The sequence below is a fragment of the Lissotriton helveticus genome, chromosome 5_1 (assembly GCF_964261635.1).
Source record: "Lissotriton helveticus chromosome 5_1, aLisHel1.1, whole genome shotgun sequence".
Classification (NCBI taxonomy): Eukaryota; Metazoa; Chordata; class Amphibia; order Caudata; family Salamandridae; genus Lissotriton; species Lissotriton helveticus.
The window spans coordinates 328,160,183-328,184,737 of NC_136065.1; the positions used below are offsets into that span (position 1 = coordinate 328,160,183).

Here is a 24,555-nt window from a genome sequence, read left to right on the forward strand (position 1 = left end):
ATACCACCTGCACATCTAATATCAGAGCTCTCTCACTGCTATACGATCTGCACATCTAATATCAGAGCGCTCTCACTGCTGTACCATCTGCACATCTAATATCAGAGCGCGCTAAACTATACCGCCTGTACATCTAATATCAGAGTGTTCTCACTGCTATACCATCTGCACATCTAATATCAGAGCACTTTCACAGCTATACCATCAGCACATCTAATATCAGAGCACTCTCACTGCTATACCATCTGCACATCTAATATCAGAGCTGTCTCACTGCTATAGCATCTGCACATCTAATATCAGAGCGCTCTCACTGCTATACCATCTGCACATCTAATATCAGAGCGCTCTCACTGCTACACCATCTGCACATCTAATATCAGAGCTCTCTCACTGCTATAGCATCTGCACATCTAATATCAGAGCGCTCTCACTGCTATAGAATCTGCACATCTAATATCAGAGCGCTCTCACTGCTATACCATCTGCACATCTAATATCAGAGCGCTCTCACTGATACACCATCTGCACATCTAATATCAGAGCACTCTTAATGCTGTACCATCTGCACATCTAATATCAGAGCGCTCTAAATGCGATACCATCTGCACATCTAATATCAGAGCGCTCTCACTGCTATACCATCTGCACATCTAATATCAGAGCTGTCTCACTGCTATAGCATCTGCACATCTAATATCAGAGCGCTCTCACTGCTACACCATCTGCACATCTAATATCAGAGCTCTCTCACTGCTATAGCATCTGCACATCTAATATCAGAGCGCTCTCACTTCTATAGAATCTGCACATCTAATATCAGAGCGCTCTCACTGCTATACCATCTGCACATCTAATATCAGAGCGCTCTCACTGCTACACCATCTGCACATCTAATATCAGAGCACTCTTAATGCTATACCATCTGCACATCTAATATCAAAGCACTCTAAATGCTATACCATCTGCACATCTAATATCAGGGTGCTCTCACTGCTATACAGCCTGCACATCTATATCAGTGTGCTCTCACTGCTATACAGCCTGCACATCTTATATCAGTGTGCTCTCAATGCTATACCATCTGCACATCTAATATCGGAGCGCTCTCAATGCTATACGGTCTGCACATCTAATATCAGAGCACTCTCACTGCTATACCATCTGCCCAGCTAATATCAGAGCTCTCTCACTGCTATACCATCTGCACATCTAATATCAGAGCCCTCTCACTGCTATACCATCTGCACATCTAATATCAGAGCACTCTCACTGCTATACCATCTGCACATTTAATATCAGAGCTCTCACTGCTATACAATCTGCACATCTAATATCAGTGTGCTCCCACTGCTATACAGCCTGCACATCTAATATCAGAGGTCTCTCACTGCTATACCATGTGCACATCTAATATCAGAGCTCTCTCACTGCTATACCATCTGCACATCTAAAAACAGAGCTCTCACACTGCTATACCATCTGCACATCTAATATCAGAGCGCTCTCACTGCTACACCATCTGCACATCTAGTATCAGAGCACTCTCACTGCTATACCATCTGCACATTTAATATCAGAGCTCTCACTGCTATACAATCTGCACATCTAATATCAGAGCGCTCTCAATGCTATACAGCATGCACATCTTATATCAGTGTGCTCCCACTGCTATACAGCCTGCACATCTAATATCAGAGGTCTCTCACTGCTATACCATGTGCACATCTAATATCAGAGTTCTCTCACTGCTATACCATCTGCACATCTAAAAACAGAGCGCTCTCACTGCTATACCATCTGCACATCTAGTATCAGAGCGCTCTCACTGCTACACCATCTGCACATCTAGTATCAGAGCACTCTCACTGCTATACCATCTGCACATTTAATATCAGAGCTCTCACTGCTATACAATCTGCACATCTAATTTCAGAGCGCTCTCAATGCTATACAGCATGCACATCTTATATCAGTGTGCTCCCACTGCTATACAGCCTGCACATCTAATATCAGAGGTCTCTCACTGCTATACCATCTGCACATCTATAAACAGAGCGCTCTCACTGCTATACCATCTGCACATCTAGTATCAGAGCGCTCTCACTGCTACACCATCTGCACATCTAATATCAGAGCACTCTTAATGCTATACCATCTGCACATCTAATATCAGAGCGCTCTAAATGCTATACCATCTGCACATCTAATATCAGAGCGCTCTCACTGCTATACCATCTGCACATCTAATATCAGAGCGCTCTCACTGCTATAGAATCTGCACATCTAATATCAGAGTTCTCTCACTGCTATACCATCTGCACATCTAAAAACAGAGCGCTCTCACTGCTATACCATCTGCACATCTAGTATCAGAGCGCTCTCACTGCTACACCATCTGCACATCTAATATCAGAGCACTCTTAATGCTATACCATCTGCACACCTAATATCAGAGCGCTCTAAATGCTATACCATCTGCACATCTAATATCAGAGCGCTCTCACTGCTATACCATCTGCACATCTAATATCAGAGCGCTCTCACTGCTATACCATCTGCACATCTAATATCAGAGCTCTCTCACTGCTATACCATCTGCACATCTAATATCAGAGCGCTCTCACTGCTATACCATCTGCACATCTAATATCAGAGCGCTCTCACTGCTACACCATCTGCACATCTAATATCAGAGCTCTCTCACTGCTATAGCATCTGCACATCTAATATCAGAGCGCTCTCACTGCTATACCATCTGCATATTTAATATCAGAGCTGTCTCACTGCTATACCATCTGCACATCTAATATCAGAGCGCTCTCACTGCTATACCATCTGCACATCTAATATCAGAGCGCTCTCACTGCTACACCATCTGCACATCTAATATCAGAGCACTCTTAATGCGATACCATCTGCACATCTAATATCAGAGCGCTATAAATGCTATACCATCTGCACATCTAATATCAGAGCGCTCTCACTGCTATACCATCTGCACATCTAATATCAGAGCGCTATAAATGCTATACCATCTGCACATCTAATATCAGAGCGCTCTCACTGCTATACCATCTGCACATCTAATATCAGAGCACTCTTAATGCGATACCATCTGCACATCTAATATCAGAGCGCTATAAATGCTATACCATGTGCACATCTAATATCAGAGCTCTCTCTCTGCTATACCATCTGCACATCTAATATCAGAGCGCTCTCACTGCTATACCGTCTACACATCGATTTTCCGAGCGCTCTCACTGTATTTGGAATTGTGCGTCTTTTATTACTGAAAGTACCTTTAGCTGCATAATGAATAAATGCTCAGGGCAACAAGAAGGGGTGTATGTAGGGAATCCCACAATATGCTCAGGATGAGTACTGCAACAGACATTGGGAAATAGACTCATAAGAACCTTGTTATGGTTGGAAGAATAAACTGGGATACGAAAGTAATGTAGAGCTTTTATCTCGCTGTCACAAAAGGAGGGGGCTCGCCAGCAGCTCAAGATGAAGGGGTATCCACAGAGAATAATACGCTTGATACCTGCTAACAGTGTACAACCTCAACCCCGCACCCTCTACCAGTGGGGTCCTGATGTTCCTTCATCTGGACAGATGTCTTGTGCTCTCTCACATGAAGATGGAAAGTATAGCTAGCAGTATAGGGAAGTGCAGAGTTTTTGTTTACTGTGGACACCATGACATATGGTGCCACGAAGCCATGCACTAAGGCTCCTGCAAAAAATCATTCCTATAGTAAACTTGAAGTTGACTTGCTCTCACAGACTTTAGGCTTTACTCCTCTATCACTCGCATTGGGGTTTGCCTGCTCCAAACAATCCCAGGGAGGTAAATATATAAAACAACAAACCCCTTCAATATGTTAGGCGTTTACGTTTGATTGTTCCATGTAAAACACAATTTCTAAATGGAGTAGTCAGTAGACCATCTTGCACAATTCTAAAAAATGGATGACAAGTGACTGGAGTGTGATATACCTTCACTCCCCCCAGAATTTAATTTGTTAGAAAAAATAAATATGTGCTGATGACCACAATATTTCTTTGTAGATTGGCACCTGCAATATCCATTACCATTAAATATGCTTCTGAGTTATAGCCTTTATGATCCCCCCTATCTCACTTCTTAGCGCCAAGACGCCCGGCATTCAAGAGCTCTACTAAACTATATCCTATCCTATCCTACCAGCACCAACATCACCCACTGACAAGGTACCTGTCAGACTTACAATGAGGAAGGGAGCAAAAGAAAAGGGTGAAATGTGCTGTAAAGGGAGCCTTGGTATAACTATTGTGCTACTTGTTCGCACGTCTCTCATAACCTCATTTCCTCTTTCACACCTATTTTCTGTTCTTTCCCATCTCAACTCACACTCTCACCTTTCTCTCCCTATTCCCTTACACATACTTAGTTATCTTTTGCTACTATGTACCTTGTCTCTCCTGAACCTCTTCTCTAAACCCCTTCTCTCTCACTGTCTTTTTCCCTCCCACCTTCTTCTCCTCACTCCCTTTCTGAAACAGGTCATGTACAAAACTAACTTGGGTGAGAGGTGTGTGGCACTCCCACAGAATATTAGCTGGTTCCAGTTTCTCAGTCCTCACAGAACTTCAGATTTTATAGGAAAGAATGCTGATTGAGTTGAACTCTGCCTGGGAACTTGCTGACCTCGATCTATGTCTGTTTATGGACCCAGATCAGTTTGCAACGGAGCTCAGCTTACTACTTGCAAGGGCTCAGCTCTCGCTATACAGGGCCTCAGCACTCTGTATGTAGGAACTCAGCTCCAGTTCAGTAAAAGCATTTACCTGTGCTTGCACAGCCTCTGCTGAACCTGTACAAGGGTTTAACAATATGGTTGCAGGGATTTGGCTGCTCCTGTGCTGGACCTCAGATTACTCTGCAATGGAGCTCAGATCTACAAGATGGGTTCTATTTGTGGCACAGTCTCGTTGTCTCTGTGGGGCATATTATCAAGGGGGCTTATCTCCGCTTTTTTGGCTTTAAAAGCCAAGAAAGCGGAGATAAAATGATCTCCCTATTACCAAGCTGTCGCTAACACCAGTTAGTGACAGCTAATAGGAGATAGCGACCATCTTGGGCCCCGCTTTGCATGTCAGTGATATTTATCACTAATGACATGCAAAATGGGCGTGCCAAGATGTTAGCGACTGGAAACAGTCGCTAACATCGCTAGCTCCTATTACCAACTTTTGGAGATATTCGCGCTAAGCGCGAATATCTCCAAAAGCTAACACCTGCCCTGAGCAGTTCTTCACCATGTTATCCAATGGGAGGTGGATAACATGGCTAAGAGCATTTGCTCGATAATGCATGAATATCGCTGACTTTTCAGCGATATTCATGCATTGCGGCCGTTTTTTATCGCATTTGCGATAAACCTTGCTAATAGCAAGGTTTATCTGCGATAAAAATCGCCGATGTGCGGCGATAATTTTTGTCTCTAAACAAGTTAGAGACAAAAATTATCGCTAGTTGTTGGTAATATGCCCCTGTGTGTGCAAGAACTCATTTCCATCTGTGCAAGAAGTCGTTTATGTCTTCTGGGTGTTCACTCTATACCCAGAGGAACATCAATTTCAGTTTTGGCTTCCTCTCATTAATAAAACAGGTACCTCAACCTTTGATTGGTAACTTGAGCTGCAATAGTTTGGACACATGGTGCTTTGCTCCACATGTGGCTCCGCTTAGCTTATTTTTACCTTGTTTTGTTATCCTCTTTCAACAGGAAAGCCTCTCCCTTCTCAAGGTAGCTTTCTGATGAACGTCTTCTTGACACTAATTGCTTTTCTGTTGTTTTGGTCTACATTTGTAGTGAGGAAATTTAGAAAGAGAAGAGAAGATCAGGCAGCGACAAAAACAATATTAAATATAAAAGGAGTCAATGGTGAAATGTAAGAGGTGGGACACGGGAGATGGACAACAATGAAAAGGGAGAATGGCAGGGAGCAGGAGAGGATGTGATGGCAAATGGAGAGTGACTACAGGGATAGAGGGAAGGATGAAAAGTGCTGAGGATCAGGTTATGGGAAATGCAATAAAAGTTAACATACACTGTAAGGAAGGAAAGAGTGGGCCTAAGTAGATAAGCAGAGGCAAAGAAAAAACATATAAAATGTAAAATCTTGTCCCCACCTCAAGCTTGAGCTTTAAAATGTACTCTTTAGGCAGACACTGAACTGAGGGGAGACAGCTGCACCATATCTCAGAAGCAGGTGCGTTTAACCAGAGGACTACACTTACTGATCTGGAGTTGGCAACGGGGGAAGGCAGGGAGGGCTCCAACAAATGCAGGTCGGCACGAGAGACATGGGCGAGCTACTGCACAGCCAGTATACATTTGACTTAAGGCTTTGAAATGTATGTCTGTCTTGAATCTGGCCCAGTCACCCAATGATTCCAACCACCAACTGACACTCACAAAGATGGTAAGGATGATCAAGAGGTTGACTACACAAAGACAGAGGTCTGGTGAACACCATGTGTCATTCTGATCTCCCTCTTCAGTCTATTACATATCTGTCCAGCAAACACCATGGAGGGGAATTACACAAGAGCCTACTCTGAGGTGGACTAGAAGAGGTCAGCACCCAGCAGGCCTTGGAATGCTTAGGAGAAGATTGCACCACACGTATCTCCCTGCTGTGGTGAGCATTTCCATCCCAACTTAAATGGAGAACCAGCTTGAGGCACATGAGCGCAGTGAAGTGCGGCACTGCACAGCTGCATGTGTATGGACTGTTAGAACAAATGCGTGACATGACATCATTGTGAAGCCACCATCATGATGATACAAACATCAATGCTTGGGCTTTTACTGGCCTCCTTTCAGGCAAAGGATAGGCAGCCAAAAAACATTTCCACACAGGATTGGGGCTGCCACCTGTTTGATCAGTTTGTATGAGTCTGTGTCCCCACTAATTCGTGATGGTGTTGTCCACAAGTCCTACCCCGATTTAACCATTTTTGAGTATGTTCTCATTTTTAGGTCTCACATTAGACAGCTCAGGATGCATCCTGGAAGCCAACAATGATCAGGGCCCTTTTGTTACAAAACCCTTCCAGTAGCTAAGAACGGGATCCTCCGTTAGTTGAATTCATCCGAACTCATAAAACCAAATAGGAGAAATATCTTAAGGCAAAATCCAGGCGACAAGTAAAAATAAAACTGAGAGTTGCTTAATTTCCAATGCCAAAAAGGGTGGCCCATCCCAGCTTCCTTAGGCCGATGATGGGTTTTGCGTGGGTACACTCCGCAGGAGGTGGAGGCGCATATTAAGCATGCGGCACAGGTTAAAATCAGCGGTCCCTCCTGCTTCTTATGTTGTTTAAGCAGGGAGTTCTGGATTAAAGACTCCCACACACCAGACTCCTTGTAACATTATCACTCGCACACTTGCTGCCTCCGTACAGGACTCAGGACTGCCTCCCCTCCTCCTTTGGTGCCTCCTTGGTGCCTCTTTGCCCTATGCCGGGGCTCCGGGCGGTAGAAAGTAAAGCAGAGTGGGGACTCTGCTAGGTAGCGGGCGAGGGGCGGGAACTCTACCTAACCGCAAACCGCACCAGAACCTAGTTGGGACACTTCCACGGGCTCAACCTTCATGCTGCATGGCCTAGCCGGCTGCCACCTCACTGAGACTCCCCCACTTCCCCGCTCTCCCCACTTGCTGAGGCTCAGGAGCTCAAATAAGTTTGCCAGGAGTTATGGGGTTGTGACTGGCCCTCAGGTGCAGAGCAGTGTCACCTGGGGCCGGTGGAGAAAACTTGCAGAGCATGCCACGCCAGCTGTGCCTACTGCTTAGATTCAAGCCGCTCCTCGGCGCAACATTGTGACGTGCTAGTTCTGCTAGAAGGTGGGAGGTGGCAGGATGAGGGTGTGCAGGGTGAGTATGTCCGCTTGATGGGAGGAGCTGGCATTCAGCAGGTTTTGTTGGTGCGGCTCAATTTGGGCTCAAATCTGTCTTATCTGGCCACCATCCTCCCTGAGATTTGTCCCTGACTCTCCCGAGGACCAGTACACCATGCTTCTCAGCCAAGGCCGGACTCGGAACCGAAACCGGTCCTGGCAAACTGGTCGGTCGTCTCCCCCTGGAGGGAGGGGGGTGCAGCCGAGCTGTTTGCAAGAACCGGTTTCGGACGATTTTGTTACAGGGAGCCGATAATGCCGACCCCCGGTAACAAAAAGGGTCCCTTGGGGGCACAAAACTGACACCCACCCTGGCGTCCCAGCGGGGAAATTGCAAAACAACAGTTGATGGACAGAATGCAGAACAATGTCATACATTCACCCCAGTACAGAGATCTGGGCCTAAATCCATCGTTTTTTTGCACTCCACACCACCCCAGTTCAGACATGGCCATATGAAAATCAGCCTTGACCCTGTGCCTCATGGGAACAGTCCAGCCCGAACTGCCAAACCATGTCTTTCCTGGACCGGAATCAAGCATCCTAGGACCGGTTTCTGGCTATCAGCCGTCTTCAGCCAGGATAGCTTGACTCCCGTGGTATGGAGAGCATGTCCCAGCAGGGAATGCCCGGTGCCCACTACGGCCAGTCCGGCGCTGTGCTCAGCCGTTTGACCCCTCATTAGTTCCGTAGCTCCATGGCTCCGCTCTGCTCACTACGCTCCACCCCCTCCTTCATGCTGCAGTCATGCATTACCCCAGGTCCCTCCGTCCTCGACACCTTCATGAGCATATGAGATCTTATATCTCGCTGACAGAAAAAGAAACAGAAGGAATGCTGGACCTAACCGCCCCCCCCCCCCTCCCGCCGGGAGTACATAAGTGTACAGGTCCCAGCATTCCCTCTGTTCTTTTTCTGTCATTCCTGACAGGATGTTGAAGAGGGAGGAGCGTGTGCGCTCCTCTGCTGGTCTTACTTCTGCGAGGGCTCCATTCCCTCTGGTGGATTGCCTCTCCCTCCCTGCCGGGCTTGGGGGGAGTGGCGCGGGCTCCTGTGAACGCTTCTCCGGGCCGCGCGTGGGTGTTTGGACCGCGTGGGCCCAGCGTTTGCCAGATGGTCGCCCCTCCTGGTCTGCCGGGCTTTCTGGGGGGCGTGGCCTCCTTCGTGGTTCCGGATTGGCTTGGTTGGATGACGCCTTCCGGTTTGGCCAATGCCTGTCTTCCGTCTTGGAGGTCGGGTCAGGCATTTTTGTCCCGGGGTTTTCGAAGGTTTAAAAACCGGGGCAATGGGTGAGTACCGCATAGCGGTTTGTGTGCTTTGGTGGTCCTTGCTGTTTTTCCTGTTGTGCTGTTCCTCGTGTGCCTTCTTTATTATGGGGAAATGTTTGCGAAAAAGGCGTCATAGGGAGAGGTCCTCTTCCTCTTCTTCAAGTGACTCCCGCTCTCCGTCTCCTGCCCGGTCCAGGCGCCGCAGTGGGGGTGAGGATGCGCGCTTGAAGCGCTTGATCAAGGAAACCATTTCTGAGATGGGTGATGGTGGGGCCCGCCGCAAAAGGCCGGCTCCGGATTCCTCTATGTCTTCTGGCGATGAGTCTGCCTGGGCTGGGGACTCTGACCTTAAGGGGAAGTACATTGACAAGGACGCCCTGCCTGGCATTTTAAAACATGTGAAGGAGAACATGGGGTTCCCGGATGAGGCTGTTCCCAGTACCTCTCGGGGTCCTTTGTTGCGGCAATTCCAGAGTTCTGCAACTGTTGATGTCCCGGTGCATCCCTTCATTAAAGATATCCTGAAGAGGGAGTGGGCTGATCTGGATTGGATTTTGGTTCCGCGATTTATGGCTCGCCTGTATCCCCTGCAGGAGATGGCTACTGACCTCCCGGATTCGATCCTCATTGACTCCTTTGTGGCTAGTTTGGTGGGTCGCACTTCTTTGGCGGAGGACGCCGTGATGAAGGATCCTGTGGGCAAGAAAGTGGATGTGGCTCTCAGAAAAGTTTATTCTGGTTCCCACCTGACCTTGAGGGCTGGTGTTTATGGGACTTATGTTTCACAGTCTTTGCTGTTGGACATTAAGTCTCTCTACCAATCAATGGATAATGCCACTGACTGTTCCGGTCTTCTTGAGCACATTGAGCGTCAGGTGGAGCTTCTGTCTGATGTCTCTTTTGACGTTGTGCATGCAGCTGCACTGTCCAGTGGGGCTTATGTGGCGGCTCGTCGCAGTCTTGTACTTAAAGACTGGATCACTGACTCTGCGCAGAAAGATTGTGCCTTGCGTTTGCCATTCCAGAGTTCTATGCTGTTTGGGGGGTAGTTGGAGTCCAAATTGCATAAACTGTTTAAGGAGAAGAAACATTCTTCTTCTTTCAAGAATTCTTCTGCTGCTGCTGCTGCTGTCCCTTCTAAGCCTAAATCTTTCTTTCGTCCTTCCTATCGTAGGCAGTTTGGGAAGGGCCAGGGGAGATTTGCTTCTGGTCGGGGTCGGGATCGTAAGTCTAGGTCTCCTCCTCCCGCTAAGCCGCGCTCCTGACTCTTTGGCTGTGGTTCCTGGGTTGTTGGTAGGAGGGTGGCTGCACTTCTTCCTGGATGCCTGGGTTCAGTCTTGTTCCGACGCCTGGGTGTTGGATGTTCTTCGAGTGGGGTACGAGGTGGAGTTTTCTGTTGCCCCTCCAGATTCCGGGATTTGCCCGACTCCCTGGCCTGCTTGCCATTCCAGGAGGGCTCATCTGTCTCAAGGGGTGGCGGATCATCTTCTGAAGGGTGCCGTTCAGGAGGTTTCTCCTGCGGAGGTGGGGTCGGGCTTCTATTCCCTGATCTTTCTGGTACACAAGGTTACAGGGGGTTTCCGCCTGGTTCTGAATTTAAAGGTGATAAACCGTTGGGTGTTGCGGATTCCCTTTTGTATGGAAACCTTGCAGAAGGTGATTCCTTTGGTACTCCCGGGTCACTTCATGTGTACCCTGGATCTGCAGGACGCATATTACCATGTGCCGGTGCATCCTCGGTCCCGTCGCTTCCTGCGGTTTTGTGTTCGGGGGTGTCACTTTCAGTTCTGGGTTTTGCCCTTCGGTCTTCGTTCTGCCCCCAGGGTCTTTACGAAGGTGGTGGCTCCCTTGGTCGCCTGGCTTCATCTTCAGGGGTGATGGTGTATCCCTACTTAGATGACTGGTTGATCCATGCTCCATCTCGGATCCTGTTGTTGGAGGCCAGGGTGTTGGTCTGTTCTGTGTTGCGTCAGCACGGGTTTCTGATCAACTTGCCCAAGTGCCAGCTCACTCCGTCTCAGGACCTGGTGTTCATTGGGGCTCGTTTTCGCACAGATCTCAACCGTGTGTTCGTGCCCGATCCTCGGATTGTGACCCTGGTGTCCCTGGCTCGGCGGTTCCGGGCGGGGGGTTCCTTTCAGGTGCGCCTTTGGTTGCGTCTTATGGGTCTGATGGCAGCGACTGTTTTTACGGTGGCCTGGGCTCGTTTTCGCCTGCGCCCCCTGTGGGGGTATCTCCTGTCCCGCTGGAATCCGTTGTCCCGCGATTTGGAGTTCCTTCTGCCTGTGTCTCCTGTGATCCTCCCTCTTCTTCTTTGGTGGTCGGCTCGGTTCCATCTGTCTCAGGGTCTCCCTTTGCAGAATTCTCCTTCGCTGGTCTTGACAACGGATGCCAGCTCCTTGGTGTGGGGGGCGACCTTGGGGTCCAGGGCCCTTCAGGGTCGTTGGTCCGTCCTGGAGAGTCGCCGGTCTTCCAACTGGAGGGAGTTGGCGGCTGTGTCCCGTGCTGTGAAGTGTTTTCGGGGTCTGTTGCTCGGCAGGAACGTTCTGGTGAGGTCGGACAACATGGTGACTGTGGCCTTTCTCAATCATCAGGGTGGGGTTCGTTCAGCCTCCCTGAACGCGGTGGTCATTCCCCTGTTCTGTTGGGCGGTGGGTCATCTGCTGTCTCTATCTGCGATTCATATCAGGGGAGTGGACAACTGTGCGGCGATGTCCTGAGTCGCTGCTTTCCCGGTACTCTGGAGTTGTCTCTCACACGGGTTGCGTTTCGGCTTGTGTGCGGGAGGTTTGGGCATCCCTATCTGGACCTCTTTGCCTCCCGGCACAATGCACAGCTTCCCCATTTCTGCTCCCGGTTTCTGCAGGAGGGTTGTTGGGGGGTGGATGCCCTGTCGTTTCCTTGGCCATCCTGCCTGCTCTATGCCTTTCCTTCTCTGGCGCTGATTCCCCGGTTTCTTTCCCGCCTGTGTCTGGAAGATCGGGAGGTGGTTGTGGTTCTGCCCTTTTGGCCTCGGAGGTCTTGGTTTCCGACGGTTCGTCTTTTGGCAGTGCGGGGCCCTTGGTTTCTCCCCCTGTCCCTGTCTCCCCTCCGGTCCTCCCCGCCCCTGTCTCTTCTCCGGTTGCGGCTGTCGGTGTGGAGGTTGAGAGGCAGAGGTGGCGGCGGCGTGGTTTCCCGGAACATTTAGCGGTGGCCCTTCAGGGTTCGCGGCGGCCTTCTACCCTCCGGTCTTATGACCGGCATTGGGGTAACTTTAGTCATTGGTGTTCAGCGTTGGGCCTTTCCCCCTTGCACTGTTTGTTGCAGGCTTTGCTTCAGTTTTTGTGGGAGGGTTTCGAGAAGGGTTGGGCTGTGTCCACTTTGCGTGCTCAGTGGGCGGCTGTTCGGGTGTTTCGTTCACCGTGGGGTAACCTTTCTGATGGTGAGGACTTGGTTTCTAGGCTGCTCCGCGGCTTTTCTCTTTCTCGTCCCGTGTCCCGGCCTTCCTTTCCCTTATGGGATTTGCCCTTGGTCCTTCGGGCTTTGATTGGTCCTCCGTTTGAGCCTTTGTCGGAGGTGGACTTGAAATTCGTTACTTTCAAGGTTGTGTTTTTGGTGGCCATCACCTATGCTTGTCGTCTTGGCGAACTGGGGATTTTGATGGCGCGTGAGCCTTTCTTGTCCTTTTCGGAGGGTGGGGTGTTGCTTCGCCTTGATTCTTCTTTTGTGCCGAAGGTTGCTTCCCAGTTTCACATGTGCCAGGAGTTGGTTTTACCTGCGTTGGGTTCCGTTCTGGATTCCCCGGGTGGTCCCTGTTGGTCCTTGTTGGATGTGTGCAGGGCTCTGCGCATTTATCTTGAGCACACGGCGACTTTTCGTGTGACTGATTCCCTTTTTGTCTCTTTTGGGGCTGCTTCTCGTGGGCGTAGGGCTTCCTCTGTGTCTATCGGTCGCTGGCTGAAGCAGGTGATTTCCTTGGCCTACTCTCTTTCTGGGTCCCCTCCTCTGGTGGGTGTTCAGGGTCGTTCTACGAGGGGGGTGGGGGCGGCCTCTTGGGCTGAGGTCCGGGTTGTCCCTCTCTCTGAGATTTGTAAGGCGGCCACCTGGGCTTCTTCAAATACTTTCATCCAGCATTACCGCCTTCTCAATTTCCTGGGTGATGAGTTCGCCCTTGATTTCTGTTTTGCTCAATAAATCTTTGGGTTTCTTTGCTGTCCTGGTGGTTTGTTGTGTTTTTTTGGGATGAATGCCGGGGTTTTGCTTTGGTATTTCTCATGTGTTCATGAAGGTGTCGAGGACGGAGGGACCTGGGGGTAATGTCCTATTACTTACGGTAATCTTCATTACTCCGGGTCCCGTAGTCCTCGACACCTTCATGGGTTCCCTCCCTCCCTCCCGGTCTACCGGCCTTCATCCTTGGCTTGATATTTCAGAGGGAATGCTGGGACCTGTACACTTATGTACTCCCGGCGGGGGGTGGGGTGGGGGGGGGGATTAGGTCCAGCATTCCTTTTTATTCCTTTTTCTGTCAGCGAGATATAAGATCTCATGTGTTCATGAAGGTGTCGAGGACTACGGGACCCGGAGTAATGAAGATTACCGTAAGTAATAGAATAGGACATTCCCAAATTAGAGTGCCTTATATGAGCACCTGTTACATTAGACAAGGTCACATTCATTGCTGTAGGAATGGGGAGAGTAATTTATTTGCCCAGACTTGAACCTTGTGCCCCAAATTCAAAGCTGGCAGCACTGACCCGAATACCACATCCAGGGCAGAGGGAGGGCTGCAGGCAGGCAGAAGCTAAATGAAAGCTTAGCTCATTATGAGTTCAAGGTTCTGACAGGACCTTGAGCTGAGTCAGGCATCAAGCTCAAGCCTGGCTTGAGCATTCAGTGGCTTGCCCACCTCTAGTCACTTGCCCTCCTGCCAGCAATTTTTTAAATAAAAAAGTAATATGATGTGGCCAGCACTGCCCACAGCATGGTGCTTTTTAGGTCTCGGCTAGTAACGCGCTGAAAGCGTGTTCTCGCCAGAGAACTATAGTCGGCGTCTCAACAGTCTGAGAACGCCGAAGTGAGACAAGACCTGGCCGCGCGCAGCGTTTCCCCATAGGATAACGTTGTGCGCGCGGCCAGGTCTTGTCTCCACAGCATGCCAATGCAGACCGGATCGCGTTGTGCGCCTCTCTGGAATGCAGGGGGAGTCTGCAGAGAGGCACGCGGCGCTGATAAACAGGCTGGCTGCAGACGCCGTGGTGCGGCACCGATAAACAGGCAGGCATTGCTTCCTCCCGGCCGCTGTCCGTGTCCCGCCCGCTGTCCGTGTCTTGTTTAATACTTCCGCCGTGCTTTACCGTTAACTTGTTTATTCATCCTATGTTTACTGCTGTGGTGGAGATATGAGTGCTTCACGATTATATCACTGCAAGTACCAAGTCTCCTGTGTTTTCTTGGATAGCGGTGAAACAGCCCAGGCTTTGTTACCCGACTGACCGCCGGTCGAGGGAAAATGCTTCACGTTACGTGAGCTGTTCTCCAGTCACTCTTTCTGGAAATGTTGCAGTGCGCTGAGAGTGTGATGTGACGCAAGGCCTGCCTTCGTCCTTGCTGCGTCATGGCTTACGAAAGTGAGTGAAAGGTTTCATTCTACTCTCACTATAGCTGTGCGACCCGAAATGAGCTAAAAGTTTGGACAAAGTGCTGAGTGTCTCAATAAAACCACCCGGGGGCTATTTACAGGAAGCACTTGAAGGATTTGCGATAGCATTACTCGGGGGCATCTGAACTCCGCGTTTAGCTACTGCAACCTGGACTGACAAAATACTGAATTATTCTGTAAATGAGACATCGGTGTTTGCACAGAACCGCCGATCTTAAAGTTTCACGAGAGAATCACTCATTAGAATTGCCTCTTGGCTTCAGGATTATATAGTTATTTCAATTTCGGTTTCGTCTGTGTGTTCTCTCACTTATTACAACATGGTACGGCGTTGTGAAGCTTGTTTGTTCGGGGATTCTATGCGCGTTCAGTTTTTCATCGGCGGTACGTGCCGGGTTCTTATGAAGTACATGGGAGCAATTTAACAGGATGTGAGCACTCGGATAACTCTATTGTGCGGACCAGGCATGTGAGTGAGCACGAGCTTCTTGCCAGCGCGCTGGAGATGCACCTTAACCCTGCGTGTAAAGAAGCATTGCTGTGTCAGGTACCGAGAACTCCGACTGCTCTACCGTGGGCTTCTATCCTGACCCGCCGCATCCTTATCATTGTACAGGGGTGCCATAGCTCTGGCATTGGGCCTCAATTCTGTTTCCAGGGATGCCACGCCCTCTGCTCTTTCACTACCGGGTGCGCACACCACAGCTCTGTCGGTGCACCTCAATCCCGACCTGCCACATCGTCTGCTATTTCAGTTCCGGAGCGAGCTTAGCTCCGGCAGTGTACCTCAATCCCGACCTGCCGCATCCTCTGCTATTTCAGTTGCGGAGCGAGCATAGCTCCGGCAGTGTACCTCAATTCTCACATGCCATGCACACTGCTCTTTCAGTACAGGGGTGCACAGCGCCATATTCTCCTGTTTTTACGTCCGGGGCGTGCACAACTTGGTCAGTGTACCTCAGTCCTGAACTGTTGACCCTCTGCTATTTTTGTACTGAGGCGCATCCAGACCGACCGCACCCTGGGCTCCTGCAGTCCCGGAACGCCGCAGCTCTGCCAATGTGTCTCAATGCGGAGCTGCCGCCCCCGCCCCCTGCTGTGCAATACAGGGCGCACTCACTTCAGCCAACGTATCTCAGTCGGGACTAGCACAGCATCTGTTACAGCGCCACCACACTGTGCCAAAGTACCTCGACCCAGACCTTGCGCAGCCTCTGCTGTTACACGACTGAGGCACACTCAGCTCTTCCGATGCGCACCAATCCTGACCCGCCTCAGCGTCAGGTATTACAGTACTGGGACATACTTAGTTCTGGCAGTGCCACTCTGTACAGACCCGTCGGACCCTCGGCTCTCACAAGCACACACTATCTCTTCCCTGTGGCTCCCCATCTTTTTCAGGGTGACACCCACACAATGCAGAGTGTGAGTGCAGAGTGAGTGCAGAGTGAGTGTGAGTGCAGAGTGAGTGTGAGTGCAGAGGGCAGAGTGAGTGCAGGCAGGGCCGGACTGGCTACTGGGCAGTTGTGTGTGCTGCAGAGCAGGGGGATGCTTTCGTTGATAGGGACCTGTGTGTGCAAAACTAAATTTGTTTTGCTTTTTTTTTTCAAAGCGCACGCAGGTCCCCATCAACGAAATACGCCCATACCACGGAGAAATCATCCCCCTGCTCAGCAGCACACACAACTGCCCGGTAGCCAGTCCGGCCCTGAGTGCAGGTGCAGAGTGAGTGCAGAGTGAGTGCAGAGTAAGTGCAGAGTAAGTGCAGGGGCAGAGTGAGTACAGAGTGAGTGCAGGGGCAGAGTGAGTGCAGAGTGAGTGCAGGGGCCGAGTGAGTGCAGAGTGAGTGTAGAGTGCAGAGTGAGTGTAGAGTGCAGAGTGAGTGTAGAGTGCAGAGTGAGTGCAGAGTGAGTGCAGAGTGCAGAGTGAGTGCAGAGTGCAGAGGGGGTGCAGGTGCAGAGTGAGTGCAGAATGAGTGCAGAGTGAGTGCAGAGTGAGTGCAGAGTGAGTGAGTGCAGAGTGAATGTGAGTGCAGAGTAAGTGGGTGCAGAGTCCAGAGTGAGTGCAGAGTGCAGAGGGAGTGCAGAGTGCAGAGTGAGTGCAGAGTGAGTGCAGGTGCAGAGTGAGTGCAGGTGCAGAGTGAGTGTAGGTGCAGAGTGAGTGCAGAGTAAGTGCAGAGTGAGTGCAGGTGCAGAGTGAGTGCAGGTGCAGAGTGAGTGCAGAGTGAGTGCAGGTGCAGAGTGAGTACAGAGTGAGTGCAGAGTGAGTGCAGAGTGAGTGCAGAGTGACAGTGACTGCAGAGTGACTGCAGAGTGACAGCGACTGCAGAGTGACTTCAGAGTGACAGTGACTGCAGTGTGTGAGTGTGCAGGGTGAACAGTGTGTGAGTGTGCAGGGTGAACAGTGTGTGAGTGTGCAGGTTGAACAGTGTGTGAGTGTGCAGGGTGAACAGAGTGTGAGTGTGCAGGGTGAGCAGTGTGTGAGTGTGTAGGGGCAGTGTGTGAGTGTGCAGGGTATGAACACTCAAACTAAGTCCACCACACACACATACATAAGACCACACACATAAGACCACACACACACCACACACACACCACACACACACCACTCTCTCACCACCACTCTCTCACCACCACTCTCTCACCACCACACACTCACCACCACACACTCACCACCACACACGCAACCACACACACAACCACACACACACACACACCACCAGCCATCAGTGCACGCTTTCACCAGGCACAAACACCACCAGCCATCAGTGCACGCTTTCACCGGGCACAAACACCACCAGCCGTCAGTGCAGGCTTCCACCAGGCACACAACACCAAACGTCAGTGCACGCTTTCACCAAACACACACACACCACCAGCCATCAGTGCACACTTTCACCAGGCACACACAACACCTGCCGTCAGTGCACGCTTTCACCAGGCGCACACACCACCAGCCGTCTGTGCACGCTTTTACCAGGCACACACACCACCAGACGTCAGTGCACACTTCCACCAGGCACACACACCTCCAGCCGGCAGTGCACGCTTCCACCAAGCACACACACCACCAGCCATCAGTGAACAATTTCTACAGGCACACACACCACCAGCCATCAGTGCACACATCAATTGTTAACGCATCCACAATAAAGTATTGTAGCAATCGCAATATGGTGCACTTTACTTTTAAACATATTCATCTAAAGCGCAGCATGCCACCATTGCTACAATTCCAATCCAACCCACATAATTCCACTACACACCTCATGCATACACTCCATAACACATGGCTAAAAGACATTGCCATTTACAATGCCATTAGCTCTAACTCAAATAAATCCGAGACCTATTGCATTTCCAATGCTTGTTTTGTCTTCTTTTAGCCACGCTGCACATCAGCTGTACTCCTGTACAACGGAACTAAAAACATTGACAAAGCAATAGTTCACATAGGTGTGTCCTCTTTGCTTTGCAGTGCTTGTTTAGTTAGTACTTGTAATTTTTAGTACCCCACAAGATGCTGTTGACAGAAGAGTCTGGGTTGCTAGATGCTCACTTAATCACCATTTACAAAAGAAACAAAAATGATTTCCTCTTTTGTATTTACATAGCATTTATTAACCATCACATGGACAGTGAGCACTAAATAAAGGCTTTTTGAATCCAGGCAGGTTGTGATTTCTGCCCTGTTTGTTTGGAAGCACCCAGCACCTTTCAAGTGCAGATGCTCCCTCGCATACCAGTGCTAATCAGCAAACATTGTCTAACAATAGACTAACAAAAGTGAATGATACGTTGGATTGTACAGTTGGAAACCCATAATGGGGGCTTTGTCCTGGGATGTTGTGAATCACCTGCTGTGACACCTACAGCCTCCTGTGAGGAGCCGAACCTGTCTCTCAGAGACAAGAAAATGTTTGTTATGCAGCTCCGGAGTTGTACTTAACCCAGGCTTTCCCTGCGACAGGCACCCTCATCACTGCAGCCTGGGCTTCGGCACATGAAGGGGAGGGCGGGGGCTGAAGCCCTTTCAGCCCAATGGGCATTGCACGCCTGGCACTCATTGTCATACTGTCTGCACATCTAATATAAGGGCGCACTCGCTATTACCATGTCTAATACCACAGAGTTCTCACTGCTACACGGTCTGCATGTCTAAAAACAGAGCGGACAGCGAACAGATCTAAAAACAGAGCCTTTCTTGCACAGGGACTTGGGGGCATATTATCAAGACAGGAGATAACATTATCGCCGCTTTACATTATCGTCTTCACATCTAACATGGGCTTCGATTGGAATTCCATAGAGCATATTAACAAGCCCATTATCGCCGCTTTATCGGCAGTTTTCTGCCGATAAAGTGGCGATAATTTTATCTCCTGTCTTGATAATATGCCCCTTCGTTCACTAAGAGAACGTTGTCTCTGTCTGTCAGACAGCAGGGCCCTCCCTGTTACAGTGTGTCTAATTGAAAAGATCTGTCACTGGTACAGCTGAAATGCAGTGGTCGAAGTGGGCAGGATCGTGAGGGCACGATGTGCCCATACTTTTTTATTTTAAGGAAAACGTTTACCCTACTTTCTGTGAAAAGATAACTGTCCCTGGACCGTTGATTCCAAGAGCTGAAATGCTTCAGCTGCAGTGTAAGGCATAGGGCCAGATGTAGGTAATTTTTATTTACCGACCTCTTAAATACCGAGTCATACCGACTCGGTATTTAAGAGGTCGGAAAATAAAAATACCGAGATGTAGGTAATTGCAGATGTGCAATTACCGAATCGGAAACAGTCGGTAATTTCCGATGTGGTAAATACCGACCAGTCAATGCCCATGCATTCCTATGGGCTTTGAAGCCCATAGGATTGATTGGGCATATACCGGTCGGTATTTACCACATCGGAAAATACCGACTGTCACAAGGGTGCAGGGGGTGTCACTTTGACACCCTCTGGCACCCCCAAAAGAGGCTCGGGTGCCATGTGGCAGGCATACCTGCCCTAAGGGCAGGTCTGCCTGTCATATGGCATAGGTGTGCATGCACACATGTGCATGCACACCAGAAACGGTATTTTACCATCAAGTAGTATTTGATGGTAAAATACCGATGTTGTACTGCTTGTGGGACTCAGAAGAGTCCCACCTACATACCAATTGTCCGGAATCAGTAATGATACCGACTCGGTATTTTACATACTCGGTAAATTTACCTACCGGTAAATTTACCGAGTCTGTAAATTACAGGGACCTACATGTCAAATTGCTTTTACCGGGTGGTAACGGCCGAATTCGGCCGTTACCACCCGGTAAAAGCCTACCTACATCTGGCCCATAGTCTCTGGTGCTGTGAAACCGAAGGCAGGCAGACAGCTAAACAAGCCTTCTTGCCAGGGCTCCTCTGCTTGAAAGAAATGTAAATGTGCACAGTGTGTCAATCTGCAAAAGTAAAGGGGGCTCGGAATCCCATATTGGCTTTAATTAATGGAATTACTTGACACTTTGAGTGGTATTGGAAATGAGTTACCAACCTGTGTTACGCCTTTAACTATTCTCCACTGCTCCAACCAGGTTTCAATTCCATGGCTGTCTGGTTACATATATAGACTAAGCATGGGTGGAATTTACGATAGGCAAATTTGCGTGAATTCGTAATCGCGATTCGCAAAATCCACCAAATTCCGCGAGCTTGCAAATTATTTTTTTTGCGAGTTTGCGAGATTTTTTTACTTGTTCAGGAACGCGAACTTGCGCATGCGGTCGCAACGGTCGCGAACATGTTATTTCCACTTAACCAGCCTGCTCACGATGCCTTTTTCCTGTTTCGGGTCGCAATGACGTGTTCGCGTTCGCAAATTCCCTGTTTTGGGTCGCAATGATGTGTTCGCATTCGCAATTTCCTGTTTTGGGTCGCAATGACGTGTTCGCGATCGCGGCGTCACTCGGCCAGCTACCAAAATCTCGCAGCGCACGCAAACAGGGAGGAAAACTCATCAGCGAACGGAGAATCATAGTAAGTCAATGCCGCGCACGTGAGATTGTATTTTTGAAGCGCGAACAAGAAAAAAAAATCCGTCAACTTGCGAATTGCGGCTTTTTGGGAAATTTCGCACGATTCGCGAAATTGCCAAAAATCCGCAAATTTCGCGAGCGGAACAAATTTTCCGCCCATACTTAATATAGACCTCTGCAGTGCACTGATGAACTAATAGCAGTTTCATACAATGGTGCATTTCCAACTGACTAACCTAACTTGCATTTATTTTACTTTTAAGTTGTGCGTTATTTTATACACACACACATACCTGAAGGTGAAAGACTGAAAAAAGTTACAGAATCTTTTGTTTTTTTTAGCCACACCTTTGACTTCTTCCCCATGCTTACTCGTCCTGCCCCCACTGTGCACAACTTCACAGTTCCCTTACTTTTTTAATGCACTTCGACCGCTGTTGAAATGTCTACAAATTAAGGCGCTATCATTGCTGCCCAACCGATAAATCTAATGGAGAGTTCTGGTCACAGCATGTCAAAAAGTAGAATGCTCTGGCGTTAGGGCGTTCTTGCACTTTCGGGCTTCTTTAAATAAAAGCAGCAGCAGCAAATACAAAAAGTTAATATTTAACCTAAGTATCACATTCCAGCACACACTAAGCACAGATGGTAAGCCACTCCCTGCTTCAACAACAATTTTAATAGGTATGCTCTTAAGAAAGAGGTCACTTCAGCAGATGCAGCATGACCTATGACTGACTCTGCCTCAATCCTACCAGCCTTTCAAAAGAAGCGGTAGGAACCTGTCTGCTGGCGTAAACCTTTATTCAAGGGTTTAAGTGGGATGCAAAAACTGGGAGGGTCTCTCAAAGAGGCGTGGTCAATGTAATTGAGGGCGTGGCTTAAAAACACATAATGTAAACATCTGTGCCTAGCATAATGTGCTGCTCGACTGGTATTTTGCTGTTTCTGTCATTGCACCCAAATATAATAATACAACAAGTAACATTACACCCAGGGCTTTAAGTGGGAAGAAAAAACGTGGCCAATGTAATTAACCCCTTCGACGCTGATGACGAGCTGGGCTCGTCATGAGGTAGCCTCCTTGCACGCTCATGACGAGCCCAGCTCGTCATGTAACATGCACTTTACAGATTCTCAGCGTACGAGCGGAATTCCGCCAGCACGCATCAGGTTAAGGGCGTGGCTTAACAACACATAAACTAAAAATCTGTGCCTAGCATAGTATGCCTCCTGACTTGTATTTTGCTGTTTCTTTCATTGCATCCAGATATATGATACACCAATTAACATCATACCTACAAGAAGTCAGGACTATTGGGTTTGTCAGTGGCTGTTAGTTGCATGAGATAAAAAAGCAGCAACTATAGTTGGTATATAATATTGAAAAAGCTTCCCCTTAAATCCCTGGTGACACACAACAATTTTGCTGCTCCCTAGTTTCAAAAAGAGAAGGGAAATCCAGAGAGAAAATGACTCTCTTTAAAGGATTTCCCTTTCCCTACAATGCTCACCTGGCATGACGTCATGCTGTAACTTCTCCACTAGTGAGAAGTGAGCAGTGTGAGCACGCACACATCAATGTGCCTGCTGTCACTGCAGTCCGGGGGGAAAAATGGACTGCTTGTGCCAGGGCACAAAGCATATCCTGATAGAGGCCCGTTTCGAGACTCCTTTAAAAAACCTAACGGTGCTCAGCACTGGTGAAACCCGGCCCACTTAAAGCCAGTGATTAATTTGAGCCGGTGCTTTCCGGTGCTCAGCACCGGCACTTAATTGGTTTCCGGTGCTAGGCACTCAATCGCTCTCATCTGTTAGGTCAGATAGTGGCCCTAGTTAAACATCCTCGGGCTCCCTCATCCCTCTGATGAGGTTGTGGCCCTTAGTGTCACGGGTGTGACATCAATGAGGAGACCCAGATGATGAAGCATGTCACCTATTGGTGAGTGATGGGAATCCGTCTACCTGGATACTACTTTTTAGTATAGCAAGTTTCATTAAGGAAGTTGGCGCACACATAAGGATTAGTTTGTTCTAGACTAGAGGTTATAGCGTTCAGAGTTGCAGTTTCAGACCCCTGGATATTTGTGTGTATACCTAATTGTCAACACCCTACTTAGAACAGTCTACCACACAGTGGCGCTGCTCATCTAATTTAGAGATGAGCAGAACAATGGTGGTTTAGAAATACAATATACATGAAAATAGTGCTAATACCTGCCTCCCCAACCATTCTTTTAGCTTTGGGGACCACGAATAATCTGAACTGTCGCATTTACATGCGAGAGAGATGGTTAGTAGTTGTTTTTTGGCAGCGATGAAAAGTGCGATGGGTGGTGCAAGCTGCAGTGGCCTCCAGGTCAGAGCTCTGGCACTTAATATTTTACAAATTAAGCACTGTTTAAAGTCCTGAATACACCTACAACAGTCCAGGACTATTGGTTTAGTCAATGGTTGTTAGTTGCTTAAGATAAATAGGAAACAACTATGGCTTCGTTGTATATATTATTGAAAATGTTTCCATTCTGAAATTATGAGACTGTGAAAGAACAATACGAGCCTCCTTAAAGTAACATCAAAGACAGTGAAGGGTTGAAGTGCTGCAGAGTTAATATATTTTTTTGTCTCCTCGATGGCGAGGGCAAAAACTGAGAACCCGATAGGAACCCGCCTCAGCACTTGCTTTTTAGAACTGCTTGTGCTGAGCTGGGGCAGGACCCGGCCAATTTAAAGCTCTGCATTTTACTGTTCGAAGCCGGGATTCCGCATTCCGAATCCCCCACCCTCATCCTCACTCAAAGTTGATTGCCTCGTCATGCCCGGGCTGGCGGGAGATCTTCCTGTTAGGCCCCTAAATCCCGGGCTCTCTGACTCAGCCCCATTTCCCGCCGCTATGACCTCCTGACGAGAAGTACCTGTTAGGAAACTGGTTTACCATTTTGTTCAGTGCTGTTCCGGTTTCTTAATTCGGGTCTGTCCCAATGTTTCTTCCTCTATCCATGTAAGTCTTCCTCGGCATCAGGCGCCGTTTGTCCCGACGCCCCCGCTGCCTCAAGTAGTGGTTCTGGCGCTGAGTGTCCCCGGGTACTTGACCGCTGTGGAGCGCACCTGCCCCCAGCTACAATGTGTATGTAATCCAAGCCTGCAGACGGTTCACAACCACCCTCTTGTCCCACGCAGACCCAGAGGACACTGTCCGGCAAGTACAAACATGCCCGATTATTTCCGACCTTCCTCCTGTTAACTGATAACCCAGCTCGAAGCCTAATCCACCTCTTTGTGTCTTTGCTTAGTGAAGCGGGAACGGCATCACCCAGTTTAATAACCTGTTGTTTTATAGAGCGAAACATTGGCCTCAGTCTTCAGGGATTCATTTGATGAAATAAAAGGCTGCCCAAACAGAGACGAATGGGGGAGGGGAGGGGGGGGGAGTTTGGTCATATCGTGTGCTCTTGAGCAAACACTTTTTAACTCACTCCTCCGTTGCCTTTATGTCAAGATTAGGAGTTTTAGAATGATGCAGTAGAGAGTTTACTTCTAATAAAAAAATGGGCCAGGCAAAATAGAAAAAAACCCAAATCGGAATATTCGCTCGGTAACAGTGCAAATGTACTTAACTAACAGAGGAGTGAAATTATTTGCTAATATGGAAAGGAAATTGAAAGTTATGCTATTATCTAC

At 48.8% G+C, this 24,555-nt stretch overlaps 1 protein-coding gene across 1 annotated transcript in view; it reads right to left on the reverse strand.

The window, feature by feature from the left end:
* Positions 1–23,982, reverse strand: part of ANKRD65 (ankyrin repeat domain 65) — a 121,502-nt gene extending 97,520 nt beyond the window's left edge. Inside the window, exon 1 of the mRNA XM_078640384.1 lies at positions 23,810–23,982. Within this exon, the coding sequence (XP_078496510.1) occupies positions 23,810–23,812 (3 nt within the window). The 5' untranslated portion in view covers positions 23,813–23,982. The remainder of the gene's footprint in view (positions 1–23,809) is intronic.
* Positions 23,983–24,555: the final 573 nt, after the last annotated feature.